At 33.5% G+C, this 19,142-nt stretch overlaps 1 protein-coding gene across 3 annotated transcripts in view; it reads left to right on the plus strand.

The window, feature by feature from the left end:
- Positions 1 to 19,142, plus strand: part of RBFOX1 (RNA binding fox-1 homolog 1) — a gene marked incomplete at its 5' end in the record, with an annotated part of 284,813 nt that overhangs the window by 211,766 nt on the left and 53,905 nt on the right. For 2 of the 3 annotated variants that reach the window (XM_082772575.1, XM_082772576.1), the window contains 2 exons: positions 134 to 214; positions 17,273 to 17,405. In XM_082772575.1, the coding sequence (XP_082628701.1) occupies positions 134 to 214; positions 17,273 to 17,405 (214 nt within the window). The remainder of the gene's footprint in view (positions 1 to 133; positions 215 to 17,272; positions 17,406 to 19,142) is intronic. The other variant, XM_082772577.1, reaches the window with a different exon arrangement.

Raw genomic sequence — 19,142 nt, forward strand, 5'->3', positions numbered from 1 at the left:
TGAAGTCAAAGGACATAAAGGGCCCCTTCACTACACTGCTTCAGTTATGGCTTTATTTCTGTTTTAAGATAAAAACTGAGGTTTAGTTGAAGTGTTCCAAAACCAGATACCACTCTCTCTCTCTTTCTTGTAGGCAGGGTGCTGCTGTGCCAGGCAAACCAGGAGGGATCTCCCGTGTACAGTGCCCCCAGTTCACTAGTATACACATCCACAAGTAAGCTAGTGTTATGGCTATTTTTTTTTCTGTTTTGTGAAAAAAAAAAAGCACATTAATGTGAATAAAGCCCCATAAAATTGTCAATTTTTGCAATAGCTTTTGTTAAGGTAAATGTGGTAAGTAATGTTAACAGATAATTCAGGTAATTCATTTTACTTGCATCTTTATTCGCAAACTGTATTTTATTTAAAATAATAAAAGGCCTGTTCTACACTGCACTGGTCAAAAGGTCTACAGTAAAACTGTTTTGATTTATTTTTCCAGTAATGTTGTATACTCTGTGTTTTCTGTAGAAGATGAAGTTGTGTTTCTTTTTCCTTCCTGGTCACAACTTTGATTTAATAAACAAGAAGTCTCATAACATGCTACCACTTGTTTGGGTCAAGGAAGTAAATAGATGTGAATAGGTTGTGTTTTATTTCTTTATTTTCAAAAAAGAAAAAGAAAAATTTGTGCAAAATGAATATTTTGAATTATAAGAAGGTGCACTAATAAAAACAGCAAAGAGAATCTGAAACTATTGAGAAGTAATGAAATTATTGTAATTATTACAATTACTAATGATTGTGGCCATCAGCTGCTTTCCTGTACAAAACCTTGGTCTCCTCTAAAATTCTGAAGCAGAAGTGGAACTAATTGCTGAAAATGTTTCATATTGTACTGATGGTGCCACTGATGCCCATTCAGAAATGTAGTCAGATGAAGAGGCAAATGAAATAGTAATAATTATGTTTATTAATAGGTACAACACTGCAAGTAGCCAAAGATGAGAAAATCACTGTGTTTTGTTTTGTTTTGTTTTGTTTTTCATGTAGTGCCTGTTGAAATGATCCATTGAAACAAAAATTGCTGATTACAAATCAACTAGAATGTCTTCTCCTTGTTGCAGCATAGATATTTTTTTCTTGATGAATTAAAATGAACAGCAGTATTTGCTATGAGTTCCTAGCAGTTCTCTGTAAATAAAATATTATAAATTGTCTGATTTAACAACATTATGGTATGTGCTCTTTAGGAAGATTGTATTCACTGTAGAATGCAAATTCTTCTCTTTCAAGGTACTAAAGACTTCTAAAATAATTAATTTCTTTGACTAATTAAAACCAGAAATGAGGAAAAGGAGTTCAAAAGTGATCATCTCTACAGTGATATAACTCTTATGTCAAAGGCTAGGAACAATGTCATCCATAGAACTGCTGCTTTTAAACTATAGATACAGGATCTACTTTCAAATCAGGAGTCTACAAATACATATTAAAAAAGAAAATACATTAAGTGTTTTAAATTGGAACTGAAGTTATCAATTAAATCTGCATTTGCTTCCAAATACTGCAGGAATAGTTTGTACTGTCACCTTTCCCAAACATTATTTTTTTTTGTCATTGTAGTTACAGAGATCCCTACACTACTTACTTTGTTACTATGAAATACTGTATAGATCAATAGGGGATTCTTCCGTACAGAACATTTTTAGTGTACCTTTCAGTGCACCTTTTTGACTGAAATATCTCATGCATCTGAGATTCTATTTTTAGAAAACTATACAAACATTCCATTCATTTCACTGTTAAGGAACTTCTTTGGCAGGAGAGGGGCAGTGTTTGTTTTTTATTTTCTGTAATGTACTCCAAATAAAGCCTTTCTTAAGTTCATCTTGTTGCCATTATCTCCCTGTGTTATAGCCTAGCAAATTTATTTCTGGGGCTGTTTACATCTTACAATATATCCAATTTTATTAAATCTCTACATAGCCATTGTAATAGCTAGCTAAGCTCTGTACTTCACTGTTTATATTATTTCTCATGGGTCAATCCCTTTGGAAAATCTATTTGCAGTCATGCTCCTTGAATAATGAGATCCTAACAAATACCTGTTTATTTTCAATTATGCCAAACATACAAGTAAACAGACTTTGCCTATCAGCATCCCACTGGGCAATGTGTAATATACGGTTTCATAATAGAGATTGCCAGTAGTCCTTGCAGTAGAAGTTACTGCACTTTGTTGAATTTGTGTGTCAGCAAGTCATGATTTCTGTTTTTATGTATAGCATTTCATATTGCCAAAATGTAGTTGTCCCCACAGGTTCACAACTCTTACTAATGAAATTATTACAATTACTAATGATTGTAATTATTTTATTAATTTCTCCTTATTAAGAATTTTTCAGTAAAGATGTAAAATAGCTCATTTTCTATAGGAATTGGATGGGAATTAACCTTGAACTTTGTCTCATTTTCCTTCTTCTGGTATTTTAATGATGTTCTTTTGGACAATGTTATTTTTGATGAACATTTTTAATATTGAAATGAATAAACTGATAAATCAATATTAACATCTAAGAGATTAATATTTTTGCTATTACTATTCCATGTAGACAACAGAATCGTAGCCTTCATCTTTGAATAATTTTTTAATCGTTTATTCTGTTATTGGTAGGATTGTAACTGTATAATATTTCAGAACAACTTACAATAAAAGTATTAACAGGTTTTAAATTCATAATCATTTGGATGGAAGCTGAGATTTTCAAAGCTGAAAAGTTTGGATTTCATTAAATGCTATGGCATTGTGGAATTTTCAAATATTTGGAAGAGGATAGTCCTCATTTTTAGCAATGTTATTATCTTTAACTTGTTTGTATGTGTTTTGTTCCTGAATTATATTCTATACAGAATGAATGATGGAAACATAGTGGTAAAATATTTGTTTTCTATATTTGTCTAGATTTATTTCTCATTTAACTTCTTGACTGTATTGCTGCTCAGTAAAAGACAATAGTATAGCTGGTTAAGTGTGATTAAAAAAAAAAAAAAAAGAGAGAGAGAGAGAAAAGGCATAAATACTAATCTGATTTTATGCAAGGACTTTTAGAAACTCTTAAGTGTCTTTTTTCCTCATTAATTACTTAGTGCTCAAAACTAAAATGGGAAACAAGGAAGACATGAATTCGCAGTATTATAGAATTATTCAGGTTGGAAGGACCAGGTTGCTCAGGGCACCTCTAATGATGGTGACTGCACAACCTTTCTGGGTCATCTGTTTCAATGCTTGAGTGTCCTAGCAGTGAAAAACTTTTGACTAGTATCCAGTGGAATTTTCTCTTCTTTCAAGTTATGGTGGTTGTCTCTTGTCTTCCATCTGGGTGCCCCTCTGAATAGTCTGTCTCTGTTTGCTGGATAATACCCTTTAATGAGAAGGAGATGCATCTGCTAGTAGAAAACTTTGTAGTTGATCAACGTCCTCCAGCTCACTAAGCACTAGCTGGTAAAAGAAGCCAGCCAACAACTGTGCATCAGATTTTTCAAAAGTTTACAGTTGTGCATACTCAGATTCCATGGAAAGCAATGACAGAGAGAATTACAAATGCTAATAAAAGTTCAATGAAAGCTAAATTTTTTTCACTCTCTAAATCAAAATGTTGATCTTTGTAACCTTTAGGCTTTATTTTAGGTCCAAGTAAAAATAAAGACACCTGAGTCAGTAGTTACTACAGTAACTACTAGTATTTTTTTCTGAGCATGTATTACATGTATTATAGGACCATTCATAGAATCATGGAATCATATAGAATACAATATGGATTCTATGATTCTACAATTCTGCTAGTATATTTTTCTGAGTATGTATTCCAGGACCGTTCACTGCACTGAACAGCTGACATATGGTAAAATAATAAATTGCTGTATGCCTTTATGATTCACAGATGAGTGCCTGTATTTCCCAAATGTTTTGCATGCCCATAGAAGAGATTTCTGCCTCAAATTCAATAAGAATACAATTTAAACTGGAGTCAGTCTTAGGTTACATTTTCTAAATATTACAGTTTTTTCATGCTTATAGGCACCAAAATATACATGCTCTTTTCTATAAATTTTCTTTTTTTTTAATTTAATTAAAAATATTTTTTTCATATATAATGACAGAATTAAAAATTCTGTCATATAATGACAGAATTAAAAAAAAAAAAAAAAGAAAAGAAAAAAAATGAAAACACAGATATTCATTTATTCTATTTTATCACACTCAAGGGCAAATGAAGTTGCTGACCTATTTTTTAGTTCATGTATTTATTACAATTTTATGAGAATTTGTAGTAGAATACAGCAATACAGGAAGGAGGAGGTACAAATGCTTATAAATCTGTCCCACATTGTTCTCTTTCTTTAATTGTAATTGTCTGATGAAAGTTCCATCAGTTTCTGTAATTAACCTAATGGTCTAAATGAATTTCCAGATCACTGGTTATTCACTTCTGTATGAATGGCATTACATTGAGTTTAATTAATACAAAGTAAGTTCAACGTCCTTTGTATCATTAGAATTCTGTTTTAACTGTTTCAGTTAAAAATATTTTTCCTCTTATTTTGCTTGTTCCATTTATGAATTTGGGTATTTATTCTCTAGCCATACTAAAATATTTTCTAGCGTTTTTATAATTAAAATATTTTAAATTGAATGCTCTTCAGATTTCCATCCTCAAAATATCAGTGCAGATATTTTTTTTTGTATTTATCTTTTCAATTATTTTTAAACAGAATTCAGTCAGTGCTAAATTCATAATCCCATGATATGCCCTAGAACATCTTATTTGTCTTGATATTCCTTTCACAGAAATACATATGACAGATAAGCACTCACCAGAGAATACTTTTTCTTTGCGTCAGACAGATACTAAAACAATAAACTATGTTACCCTGGGATTTTAGCTTATAAGCAACTAGAAAACAACAAGGCAAAGATGAGATGTTTTTGAAAGGTGGGAAGGCAGTTCTTTCAGAAAATTCCCTAGAAACCTTGGCTCCTCTAATATTTTTGACAAGAAATATTTTTAATGTTTAAGTTCTTTTAAAGCAAATGAGAAAAATTCCTAAATGTTCCAAAATTATCCTAATAATCCTCCCGATTCAGACTTATTCATTAGGTGCCAGTAGAGAATGAAAATCTAGAGCAGAATCTTAAAGGATAAATTACATTAAATTATGGGAATTTTGCTTTTATAAATATATGTTCTGTATTTAAAAGACTTATCAACGCATATATGATAAATTCATTTGCTTTTAAAAAGATATATAAACTTTTTTCTTTTTTCTTTTTTTTTTTTCCTGTGAGTATTTTGTTTCATAGGTGAAGGATGGTTCCAGTGGATAGTTCAGGACTTTGTTGATATGCATGGAATAGATGAGGAAAATCATAAATACCAAGTATGAACACCATATCCAACAGAAGGATTTAGATTATTTGAGGATTCATTGTTCTGTAGAAATGACAATTAAGTAAACTAGTCTATTCAATATTTCTTTTGAATATCTTCACTTAAAAGTAAGTTACTTGGCTTATGAAATATTTGTGAATTAGTTAAAAAAAAAAAATGCTCTGTTAAACTATTTTCTTTTTTTTTTTTTTCTATTTCACTAAAAGCATTCCAGGTTTTATTTTACTGAGGAATTACCAATAGACTGACATTTATATTACATTCTGGGATATTTCCCGTACCAAAAGATTACATGAGGAAAACATAAATTTTCAAAAGGTCATTTAAAATGCACTTTTGAGCAGAATCATTAGTGGAAATATTCCATTCAGTTGATTTTTTCAGGTTTAATCTGTTCCCATCTAATTACGTGAACATAGAATTGTAATGATGACCCTGTTATGATATTATCTTGAGACTCCAAGCAACCAAACCTTAGGTGCTCCTGGCAGTTGGTACATCCATTTCTGGGTTTTGCATGTAAGACATAAGAGACCATATTTTATCTAAATGGGCATGTACTTTATGGTAATGACATCAATTATTAAATTGTTGTGATATCATTGTTATGGTTTCTATTAATTTATTTGTTGAGATTTTATTGTTGATAGAGGAGCAATTGTTTAGTAAGTTTGTCTTAGTTGAATTGATTGGGCAATCATATGATATAACTTGCCGATGTTGTATTATTTGCAAATTAAATGTAAAAAGATTTTTGCAAACTGAATTTTTAATTGCTCTGTTTTCTCTTAGTTTAAAATGGAATGGCAGGTCAATTCATTATAATTAATATATATATATATATATATATATCAGTAGATTGTATTTACATATTTTTCTGGTTTTGTCAACTTTTAATTGCCTATTGTAAAAAAAAAAAAGAAAAAAAGAAAAAAAAAAGTTGAGTACCTTTGCAAATGAGTTATGTGAATAAGCCAACAAAGTGCTTCCTGAATTAATAATAGATTTATTTTTTTTTAATTGAAGAGAAAGAATCTCCTAGTAGTAGCCCGGGAATAATGTTAAAAGTACCCTTCCTGGTCCTCATGGTCCTCAAAATACTGCTTAGTGAGTTTGTATGAAAATTTTAACAAATGAGATATCAATAATAAGAAGATATCTTAAGAAAGTGAAATTTACTTTTTACAGGGGCTTTTCTTGTCCCTCCCCCTTAAGGCAAACTTCAAGAACTTAAAGCAAAGGAGACATGTTAAAATTACTAGTAGCTTTTTTAATGCCAAAAATTTTCTTAAGAGACAAGCATGGAAACAATGGTTTCTGTTATCAAAATCTGATGACCTAGGTAGCCAGCTAAAACAGAGGACCTGGGGAAAGAATAAATGACTCTGAATTCAGACATTTTGAGCATACATGCTTAGCATACTTAACTGATTCAGTGATTTTTTTTTTCTTGGATTTTTTTTGTTTGTTTTTGTTTTTGTTATTTACTGATTTATTTTAAGGGAATAAAGATTTCCAGTCATGAAATTACAACACTTACATGAGGAGAGGGCTAAGGTGGGAAAGGCATTTTTTAAAAAGTTATTTTTGAGAAGGGACTTTAAGGAAAAATGGTGAAGGAATGACATACTCAGGCAGGGTTGGAGGAGCAGCTATACTAAGAAATTTTTATTGAATATAAGAGTTACAGTCTTCTACTAGAAATCAACAGGTTGCACATATAAACAATTTCAGGAAAAAAAACAACAACAACAACAACAAAAAAAAAGATAAAAATACCAAAATGCTTTTGAACACTACATTTGAGTTTCAGTTGACCTTAGTTGGCATATATGATATTCATTCTCTGTAATGAGAACAAGGTTGTTGTTTCTTTGTTCTGAAAGTCCTGTTTATCTTCTCAGATTAGATTTACAATTTTTAAAATGCTGATTTGGAATGGAGTTATTCCAAAATATATTCACTTGATTTAAAAATCAAGTAAATTATGTCATATTATTAGACAGTTTTCTATGGCACTTTGATTTTGCAAACCTTTTTCAAGCAGTTTCTGTTTAGCAAAAAGGACCCTTATGATTGTGAAACTCAACATTTGTGCTGTAGTGGAGATAGGCTGCAGTGATCTACTTATGTCACTTGTAAAGTTTTCTAATCAGATTGTAAAGTCTTAATGATTTTATTTACTTTTAACATCATCAATATAACACAATTTGGGTTGTTTCTATAAGGCCTTTTATATTTCAAAATTAAATGTTTTAGTAGCTTGAAGGCTATTTATCCAGATACTTCTAGCTTTGCTATAGGAAAACAATTCCTTTCTTTTGAAAGGAGTTTCATTTACATGTATGTAAGCTGCGTGAATTTGAGAGTAACCTGTTAAAAAAAAAAAATAAAATAAAATAAATTGAATGTAAGCCATCAGTTGAAAAATTGGTTAGTATTTACTGAAAAATATTCATGCAAAAGTCTGTGAAGCACATCACTGAAATGTGCAAGAAGGAACTAAAAATAAAGAAAACAAAGAAGTCTTGTTGACTTGCTTTAACTGTGGAATTCATTAACACTTTAAACATGTACCATTCACATGCCAAATAGGTACTGTGCAAAGTTAGAGAGGTATCTTCTCTGTACTGCTAATAAAAGTTCACATCTATACTCAGTTTCCTGTTAAATGTTGCAAGAAGTGTAGCTGTGTATAATAAATATATTTTAAAATATGAAAACAGGTAATTACAAAAAAAATAATTTACTATAAAGAGTTATAATGAACTTTGTAGTAGATCAGGAGAGATTCTATTAGGCCCTTTTATCCAGAAAACAAATCACAATGGGTATTGTGCACGTGCGCAGTTGCCAGTAGGAGGAAAGGTTAGTTATATAAACTTTCAATGTACATGGTAATAGTTTCCTCATTTTCTGAGAATCGTAAAAGAATTGTTAAAAGACAGTACAGAAGGATTGTGGTTATCCTTAATTCTTTGAACAGTATCACCAATACGTCATCAGTTAGTCAGATACGGTTGTGTTTCTAAAACAAAATTATACTTCTCAAGAGTTTCCCATGACTGCTTTAAGTGCTTCATTCCCCTTTCTGGTAAGATATGTCACAATACTTATTAACGGACATCTATTAACCACTGCCAATAGGTAAGGTGAAACTTATGCAGATCTCTAGGCTGAAGTGAAAAATAAATTTTTCTGAACCTCCATGAAAACTATGAGTACCCTTCTGCTTCCTGATAAAAATCTGCTTGTATCTACCCATCTTGACCTTCTTTGTCTGTGTAGTTGTGTGGCTGCTGCTTGCCTCTTTTAAAAACAGCTTACTTTATTAGCCAGGAAAACCACTTCAGTGGGCATTGGTATCTAGTTTGCTTCCTGTGCCTGTTTTACAGGTGTATGTTCCTTCCAGTCAGCAAAGTAATATATGTGGCAGTCAATGTGTTCTTGAAAGTGTTTTTATTGGTGTTATATTACAGCCATGTTTCAGATTGGCTTTCTTTTCTGCTGTGAACCTAATATCTTCTTGATTGTTTTTTGTTTGTTTGTTTGTTTTTGGTAGCTATGTCTGAAATTCTTGTTTATAGCATTTTCTGCATTCTCCATCATGGTATATTGCCCTTCTGCAACTGTTTTCAGGATAACTATCCCTTTACCCTCTATAAGTATTTTAAATGGTGACTAATAATTCATCAGTAAGATGTATTGTTGTTCTGCAACATCTGTAAATATGGATTTAATTTAATTCCTTCATTTTATTTTATTTTTTTCAGTGCTTTGCTGCTTTTACTTATTCTAGTGTTAATCTGTGTCGTGATGATGCAGTGTGTCTGAAGTGGTACAATGAAGAGTATTATAAAGAGAGGTGTATACTGAATTGCATGCCACTGGCGTTTTTTTTAATTTATACACCATCCTACAATTGGGTAGGGGAAGATGACTAGGAGGGTGCTTATAACATCTTTTTATAGTTAATCGTGGATTGTATCTTTGTCCTTTGCTTCAAATAATCCAGATCATGTTTGACCAAAGACAGCTGTGACTCTCACATGACATTGTGTTATCCTGTTAATGGAGATATGGTGCCTGGCTTTTGGCAGTACTCATGGTTACCTGTCAGGACTTAGTCCTCTCAAAATGCAGTGAAGCAGTGACAATTACTTTTTTTCCTTTTTTTGAACATGATCTATGATGTTATTGTACATAATATCCATTGTGTTGAGTCCTATATGCAGATTTCTTGTTTGCTTGACTTTGCATCTAGAAAGGATCTAGAAAGATGCCTTTCATTTTCAGTAGCTAGGGAAACACAGTTGACTATGTTTATCAAGTCATTCTGTTAGTCACTTGGACAGTTGTTAATTTTGTGGTTTTCAAGTTTCTCTGTCACATCTAGTTCCAAAAAAGACTTTAGTGTCAGTCTTCCTTATATTGTCAGTTTAATAACAGTTGTTATGGCTCTTAAAAACATGTATATAACAGAATTCTTAGAATCATAGAATGGCTAGGGTAAGAAGGGACCTTGGAAGGAACCTCATCTAGTTTCAATCTTCCAAATTCTTCCTCAAGCTGAATTTCATACATAATAAGTATTTATGATGTATTCATATTTTTAATGCCTATATGGTTCTTTGCAATTTTTTTTTTATTTTTATTTATTTATTTTTTTTGTGACAATTACTCCACTGTGGCTTGGGTTAGGTTAGCCATCTACTTTTTCCTTCTGTCACTTCCTGCTTAGAATTTTCCCAACACAGCAATTTTCTGACAATGTTCTTTGTTATAGCTTAATTCCATTGAGCTTTAGTGGCTTGGATATATAAGCTACTGAGCAATCATGCATTTACAGGACAGTCAAAAACTCATATGAGTTCTGACATATAGAACATCAAAAATGTCACTTTATTGGATGGTATTTTAAATTTAGTTCCTTCTGAAAATCATCATAGGCTATATTAAAACTTTTCTTTTCCCCCTTTTTTAACATGCTAATGGAATAACAGAGTTCTGTAACTTACAAATCTCCTCACTATTAATGAATCCTTGTGTCATCTAGACAGAACTTGTCACCATGTAATTGACTTTAATAAACAAACAACTGATTTTTTTCATCTCTATAGTAATGCTATTTTTTATCTAGTTTTGTACAACCATGTCCTTTTTACTTTGTCTCAGAAATCCTGTTTGTGAAAACACAGGGGAAATTTTCCATTTGCTTGAAACTTCTAGATGTCAGTAACCAAGAAGACAAGAGAAATTATTCATCAGTTTGAACATCTACATTTGAAGATTATTCTTCAACTTAGGATCAAATGTGGCTTCTGTATCTTTTCCTTTGTGGTCTAGCTGCTTTGTTTTTGTTTTTACCTACTGAGCATTTTCTTGTTTGTTATCAGTTTCTTTTGTGAAAAGTCAACTATTCTTTGTAACATCAACTGTGCAATGCCCTTATTTAGTTATTAAACACATCATAAGTAATTTGACCAGCAGTTGTTCAGAGTTGTAGGTCAGTGTAATCATGTAGCTTAATAAAAAAAATCTCAATTATCTGTTCATTTTTTTATTCCTCCATATCCCCCATTTTCTTCTGCTTGTTAGGATAAATCCATTGATGTCTGAGGGACTCAGGTGGCCAAACATACAGGGTAGTAAAAGAATGAAATGTTTCTAACAAGCATAGAATTACCGAACGACCAAATTACAGCATGGCTGAGTATGGAGGCCCCTCTGTGTCCATCTGCTCCTCTCCCTGCTCCCACAGGGCCACCAGAGCAGGGGGACAAGGCCCGTGCTCACATGGTGGCTTTTGGACATCTCCAAGGATTGAGATTCCACAACCTCTGTGGGCAACCAGTTCCAGTGCTCAGTCATCCTCACTGCAAAAAAAAAAAAAAAAAAAAAAAAAAAAAGTTTAGACAAAAAGATAAGACAGTGTCCATGTTTTGGCATCACCATATTTTTCTAAGGGTTATAAATTCCTGACATACAGTGGTGTCAATATATGTAGAATCCAATGGCAGTTTGTTTATTTGTACACTAGAGAAGATGGGGGGGGAGGAGGGAAATTTTAATACCATTTATACTTAAAAGAATTATAAAGAAATCTAGATGTGTGTTTAGTTTGTGCAAGTAATTTTTGGTATAATAAACCAATTGGATCTGAAAGCATATTTGTGGCAAAGATAATTAAACAGCAAGTTTTGTTGGAACAGCCAACTATCCTTATACAATTTAGCATAGGAATAAGCATGTTAAATAGGCAGTTGCTTTTTTGCTAAAATATGCTATGCATATTTTTTGAGTTAATTTGATTATGTTGATTATGTGGTGTGGAAAAAAAATTCAAATCTTGTTTTTTCAAATATCTGAGGATTCAATAGGTAAAAACCTGAAAACAGTGCCTTAAACCAGCTGCCAATGCCTGCTCTCTCTAGAAAGATTGACATAATATTTCAGGGCACACTTAACTACAAAAAAAAAAAAGTCACAAAATTTATGTGAAATTTTGGACTAATTTGGATTTGTTTGGAAACTTAATGCAGTAGTGTTGTGTGAAGGGATTCAATTACAGTGTGCAGTGTTTTGTAAGTAACTTTCTCACATAAAAAGTTAATTAATCAGAGCTGTGTCAATTTCCTTGTGCCATGTCAATTTACAGCAAGGTAATCACTAATCGCCCAGCGTGCAGCAAAATAAGGGACAATCCATGAGTCATTTATTGTTATTTTTTTTCAAAATAAATGGCACACAGAGCCATGAAGAAACACAACTTTCCTTTCATAATATTTTTATCGACAGTTTTGCATGTTGTAATAGACTGCAGCAACAAGCAGCTGTAGTTCAATGGAATATGAATATTAAAGAAACAAATGAGAGCAGATTTATAGGCCATTGCTTTTCTGTTATGTCAGTTTTGAGATTACACTGAGCAAATGAACAGTGAAAAATTACTCTTCCATGTGGAGAATGGTGATTAGACTTGTACATTAATTAGAGATTTTTGTTTTCCATTTCAATGCATTTCAAATGAGAACATCCTATAAGAAATTGTTTGTCGAAAATCCAGATTTATTCTTTCCTAAACAACAGTATTTAATATTGACATGTATTTCTGTACAATGGTAAGGAAATCATTGTTCCACTATTTTTGTTTTAAAAATAAATATATTGTTTCTATTTTGAATTAAAGAAATAGAAGGGACCAGTTGTGCCTATATTTGACATACATGGCAAATTTCCTTTGAGTTCAGTTAATTCACAATTGGATCCCAGGGATAATCATCTCACAAAAAGGATAGGTGAAATTTTTTTTTATTTTTTTATTTTTTAGTTTGCTAGAGCTTTTCACACTTTAAAGACATATATTCATTTTTAAAATCCTTTTATTTTAAAAGCTGTAGTAATGGAGCTTTTACTTGCACTGTAATTTTTATTTAAATGTAAAGGTCTACATACATTGTCTTTAGCACAGTTTTTATAACTCTTTTAAACAATGACAGGTTATATTACATATTGCTGTTAAAGTCAAGTGAAAACTCACTACAGAGCATACATCAGGATAAATTCATAATATTTCTGTTTCATAAATATCAGATAATATGATATAGATTATTCTGCTTAGCCTTCCTCAGCATGTTACCTATTATACCTCTTTGTTTGTAATTTATTGTCCAGCACTTCTGAAATGTTTCCTCAACAGGGATCCTCCTAAACTATGGGAGTAATATTTGTGTGTCTTCCTGCATTTCTAACAGTTAAACTACTCTGCAGTAAATTAGCTATAAACTGATTTCAACACAGTATAGCATTAAAATTCTTCAAGATTAAACATTGGAAAACTCTTGATAGCAGATGACCTGATAGTTTGTACAGAGATTAGGAGTGATGAGAGGTAGATTCATTCATCCATTTTGATGGCACACCTTTCTTGAGGCATATGGCACGCTCATACAAATTCAAACCACAGCAAAAATTCAAAGAATAATTGCCCATTAAAATGGCTGTATATTTTTATGGCTTTGATACAAAATCTGCCCCCTGTTGTTTTTTACATCTGCTACTCTTCCATTTATCTCAGGGCTTTAAAACTTTAAAGTGTATAACCCCTAAGTATTTTTTAATCAGGATGTGTTCCCCCTTTTTGGAACTCAAGCTTTGTCAGTGTTCAGACAGTCTTTGTTTTCCAAGGCATATATTGAGATGTGGTGTCTAGAAAATCCACTACCTGTTATGTTCATTTAATAAAAAATGAATAAAAGCAATGCTTATATATGATATCTTTGGGGAGAAATTCAGATATAATTAAATTTCATCTATGAACACAAATACGATTGGGATGAAAGGTATCTTTCCCTCATGCAGTCCTTAGAAACTTCTGTCTTTGTATTTAACATCATTATTATCACCAATGATATGTAGTTGGCAAAATTTGCCTTTTCCCTATTACACGTCAGAATTCTAGTCATCAAATTACATTGATAAATTCAAGGTACTTCTGTTAAGAAGTGGAGTAGGATGTTTCCCAGCTGAGAGTTGAACACATTTTCAGTGCCGTTATAATTGAATTTTCACTGACTTAGTTTCAGTAGTTAGACTAAGGAGGGTTGACCTACAAACTTTGAGTCATTAAATGTTTACACTTCCTGGCTAGTATATTCATTGCTTCTGGGGCTGGTTGATATTACTTAATGCTTCCTGATGGGAGAGCTCTTTTCATAAAATTGTTTTTATTAAGTCCATCATTCAATTGTGTTCTAGTGGCATTACTTCTGGTTATTTTGGGAGTAAGGATATTAAAAAGTTGGTAGCAAAATAAATTCTGTGATTATTGCATACTCCTAATCACATGATTTCTCAGTTGGGATGAGTAGCATAATTTTTTTGTTGAACTCGAATGTAGGATGACATGATCTTGCCAATTATTATACCTCTGGCAATAATTATAATCTTTAATAATACTACCTGCAATTAGAAGGCATGTTTTCACATACTCTGTTTTTATGGCTGACCCGTCACTTTTTGGGAGAGTGGATATAATTCTAGTGCATATATGAGCTTACTTTCTCACAGGACTATGCAGTGTCATTCTTAGTTCCATATTTCTCAGGCTTATCTTCCATTATGTCTTGTCTTCTTTACAGAACTCCAAACCATTATTCTAACTTCTAAATGCTTCTGTAAGATTTCCTACGGTTTTGCTTTACTATAGATATTTTATGCTTCATGATTTTCTTAAGGAGGCAACACAAGGTGAGCATAGCAAAACAATGAAATAACTTAAGGCTTTGCATTCTAACACATCAGAAAATATAGAGATCCTTTAAAAATGTCAGAAATCCCTGCCTTATCTTACCATCTCCCATGAATGCTGGGTTTGGCTTCCATTATACATGTAGGTTCTGGATTTGATAAACATTTGGGGGCTAAGTGACTCTTCCTGAATTTCTTCTAGCTTTTTCTCCTCTTTCATAAGAAAAATCACATGCAAAGAGAGAGACTTATTTCTCATTATATATGCATATGTAATAATAATAAAATAGTATATACATATATTTTTTTAATATTTTCTGTTCATTCGTATTCATTCATTGATTGAGGTGCTCTGCTTTTGCACTAATATTTCTTTGTTCACTGCCAAAGATCTGTAATTTTTGCCAAGGTTTGGCTACCATGACGAAGAGAGTATTTAGGATAAATGTTCAATTACTGCAAAATATATACTTTAAACCATCTGTGTTAAAGTTATACTGAATGGTACAATTAAAAGGAAAACAAAACAAAACACACTAGGAATTCATGCAGACATATCGTCAGTGTCTGCCATATAATTTCTGCACAATTCCAGTTGGAATTTTCTTAGAGCTACAGTTACTCCTTTCTTCCATTATTCATACACATGTCTAGGGTGTGAGCTATATGAAGGAATTGGTGAATTATTTTCAAACAGTACATCTTACAGAAGAAAGATTGTCTAGGACCCTGAGTGTTTCACTGAAAGAGTGTTGACTACTTCCTTGCCTTAAATATCGCCAAACGTAGATGTATCTACTAATTAATTGCTGAAGCAGATCTTTGAATGGGGGTTCCTAGATTATGGATTGGAAACCCATTGTGTTGTTAGATACATTAGATAACTTTAGTTTAGACTTTTTTTTTTTTTTTTAGTTGGTTTGTTATTCTTTATTACTGTTTCTGTTTTTCTTAGAAAACTCTTTTCTATCAGTATGTAGAAAAATACAGATGCACATGTAAGTGAAGAAGTTGTCCAAACTGCTCAAAGGTTGTTAGACTTCGTTATTTTATTTTTTTTTTGTCATTGTCATTTAGGTCAGAGAAATTTCTCTTATTCTTGGTAGTTCAGGAGTGTCCCTAAGACTACATTTATGAAATCTAGCTACAGAATAACCTTCAGGCTTATAATTTAAGATATCTACCATTTCAGATATGTTTTCCTGGCCAGACTCTTCAGTTAGAGGGGCCTAGCAACAATTGTAAGGCTGTAATGAAGTCACCGTAATTGCAGTATTTTCCTTCATGTGTTCAGCCAGCAATATCTATAAGTTGATAATTTTCTATTTTATTTCATATTTAAGGCTACTTTTAAAATTTAATTCTAAAACAGATGAAACACAACTCTGGATTGAAGTCAAATTTCAGACTTGAAGAGCTTGTACATAATTTCTTCCATTTCTTTTTCCTTTATTAGGGCATTACTAAGCATTCTTTATTTATCTGTTTACATACTTAATTTACATAATTCAATACAGTGGAGCACAACTAAAGTAACCAGAGTGTTACCAGAGCAGGATTTAATTTTCTGTATCTCACTGATGAAGTAGTTCCAAAAATACCTGTTCTAACACTGGCCAACAATGTATGTCCAGAAGATAAATGAATAATGAAGCATTGTTTAAAAAACTGGCAGAGAAAGTAAAGTAGAAAGTTTCATTTTTTCTTTTTCTTTTTTTAATTAAAATGTGAAAACTTTTACAAATATTTTACTGAAGAAAAAAAAATCTGTGTAGTACTATATTGCTGTTCAGTTTCTGATGAACTTTTTTTGTTTCACATGGAATGGTAATTAATGTTTACATTTACTTGCAATGACAATATAAAACATGAGTTTATTTCTTCTTTATATGTCTAAATTGTTTCTATTGGCTCTTAATATGATCTGAATTAATATAGATACATAAAATACATAGTTTCCAAACTATGTAACTCTTGCCTTTGAAGAAATAACAGGTACTATTATGAACAGGATATACCCTCAAATTCTGAGAAAGCTCTTGGTCTACCTTTTTTTTTCAGTTGAAACAAACTTCAAACCTAATAATAATCAACTTTCTGAACAAAAATGAAGCTCATCACTGAACAATTTAGATTGAAATGGTCTTTTGGAGGTCACTGGGTCCAACATCGCACACCCACTCAAAGCACGGCAAACTTTGAAGATAAATCCAATAATGTGATGGAAAGTTCTCTGGTACTATAAATTTGAGCCTGAGCTGGGTGGTTTTGGCCTCAAAAGTCTCCTTTTAGCAGCATCAGTGACAACAGACAGCATTGTTTTTAATAATGAGTGTCTTTTTGTGCTACCTGTGATACTGCTATATAAATTCCCAGTTTGCCGTCTCCTAGTTGCATAAAAAGATTTTTTGTTAGAAGATGAGGCCTCTTGGTAAAAGACTAATAATTTAGTTATCCAACAATGCCCTCATCTAGTTATGGGCCATGCTTTAATATAAGCACAACTATGCTGCTACATTACCAGTATTTTGTGTAGTTTTCAAACACCAGATTGAACTGAATATTTTATTTTCCTCTCCTTCTCTTCACAGTGCCAGGATTTCCCTACCCAGCTGCAACGGCAGCTGCTGCTTATAGAGGTGCACATCTAAGAGGCCGAGGTCGCACAGTGTACAATACGTTTCGAGCAGCAGCACCCCCTCCTCCAATTCCAGCCTATGGCGGGTAAGGAGATCAGCCTCTTTTACCTATTACCATGAATCTCCAAAGGCTGCAAACTGTGTTTAGCTGTGGTGCATGCTGACCGTGTCTCACTGCAGAAACCAACACAGCATGCAACCAATCCAAGTACTGTAAGTGGCGCACCTTGCACAATGTATTGAAAAATGACTGTAATTTATACTGCCATGGTTGGTGGCCTTAAGCATTTGAGGTGTCACATATTGTTATGTAAATGCTCTTAGAGACTAAATGCTTTGGAACAGGGAAATTGTTTCAGCTAAAGATGTATTTTTGATGATTGCAAACATCTGGTTATTAAGGAGGTTGGATCAAGTAACTTGTTTTCCTTGAAATCATCCACTGAAAGATGTCTCTGGACCTAAAGGCGTAGAGTTTTGTTTTGTTTTGTTTTTAGTTTAGTTTTTCAAGTTGACATTTTTACAAAGATTGAAAACTGGGCTGCTTCTCTCAAGGCCGTGTGCTTTCCAGTACATGTGTGTTTAAATAACAAGTCATGGAGTGAAGGTGACCTCTCTCTTTCCTCACTACAATGCTATTCTGCAGTTCATGTGCTGTCACTTTGGATATCCCCATGTAAGGATGCTTGCTGCACAAAATGTGCTGAGACCCTATCCTTCGATTTCATTACAGTAGAAGACAGGTGGTCTTCAGTAGTTTCCCACCCCAGACTTCCCTGGCACTCTGGTGAGACAGGCTAGGTGAAGGTAAAAGAGGCTAATTTTGGCTTTATCCTTTCCATATTGTCAGAATGTTGAGGTCCCAGTCGATTGGCAGCTAGCAAATGTGATGCCCATCTACAAGAAGGGCTGGAGGGTAGACCTGGGGAACTATAGGCCTGTCATTTTGACCTCAGTGCCAGGGAAGCTCATAGAGCGGATTATCTTGAGTGTCATCACACAGCACTGTAGCCAGGTGATCAGGCCCAGTCATGCTTTTTTTTTTGGGTTTATGAAAGGCAGGTCCTGCGTGACGAACCTGATCTCCTTCTATGACAAAGTGACGTGCTTGGTGGATGAGGGAAAGGCTGTGGAGGTGGTCTACCTTGACTTCAGTAAGGCTTTTGACACCGTTTCCCACAGCATTCTCCTCAAGAAACTGGCTGCTTGTGTCTTGGACTGCCGTACGCTTTATTGGGTTAAAAACTGGCTGGATAGCCAGGCCCAAAGAGTTGTGGTGAATGGAGTCAAATCCAGCTGGAGGCCAGTCACTTGTGGCGTTCCCTAGGGTTCGGTGCTGGGGCCAGTCCTCTTTAATATCTTTATCGGTGATCTAGATGAGGGGATCGAGTGCACCCTCAGTAAGTTCACAGATGACACCAAGTTAGGTGCGTGTGTCGATCTGCTTGAGGGTAGGAAGGCTCTGCAGGAGGATCTGGATAAGCTGGACCAATGGGCTGAGGTCAACTGCATGAAGTTCAACAAGGCCAAGTGCCGTGTCCTGCACCTGGGGCACAACAACCCCAAGCAGAGCTACAGGCTGGGAGAGGAATGGTTGGAGAGCTGCCAGGCAGAGAAGGACCTGGGAGTGATGGTTGATAGTCAGCTGAATATGAGCCAGCAGTGTGCTCACGTGACCAAGAAGGCTAACAGCATCCTGGCTTGTATAAGAAGCAGTGTGGCCAGCAGGGCTAGGGAGGTGATTGTCCCCCTGTACTCGGCTCTGGTGAGGCCGCACCTGGAGTACTGTGTTCAGTTTTGGGCCCCTCGCTACAAGAAGGAC

The sequence above is a fragment of the Aythya marila genome, assembly GCF_965140915.1.
Source record: "Aythya marila genome assembly, chromosome: 15".
In the NCBI taxonomy this organism is placed as follows: Eukaryota; Metazoa; Chordata; class Aves; order Anseriformes; family Anatidae; genus Aythya; species Aythya marila.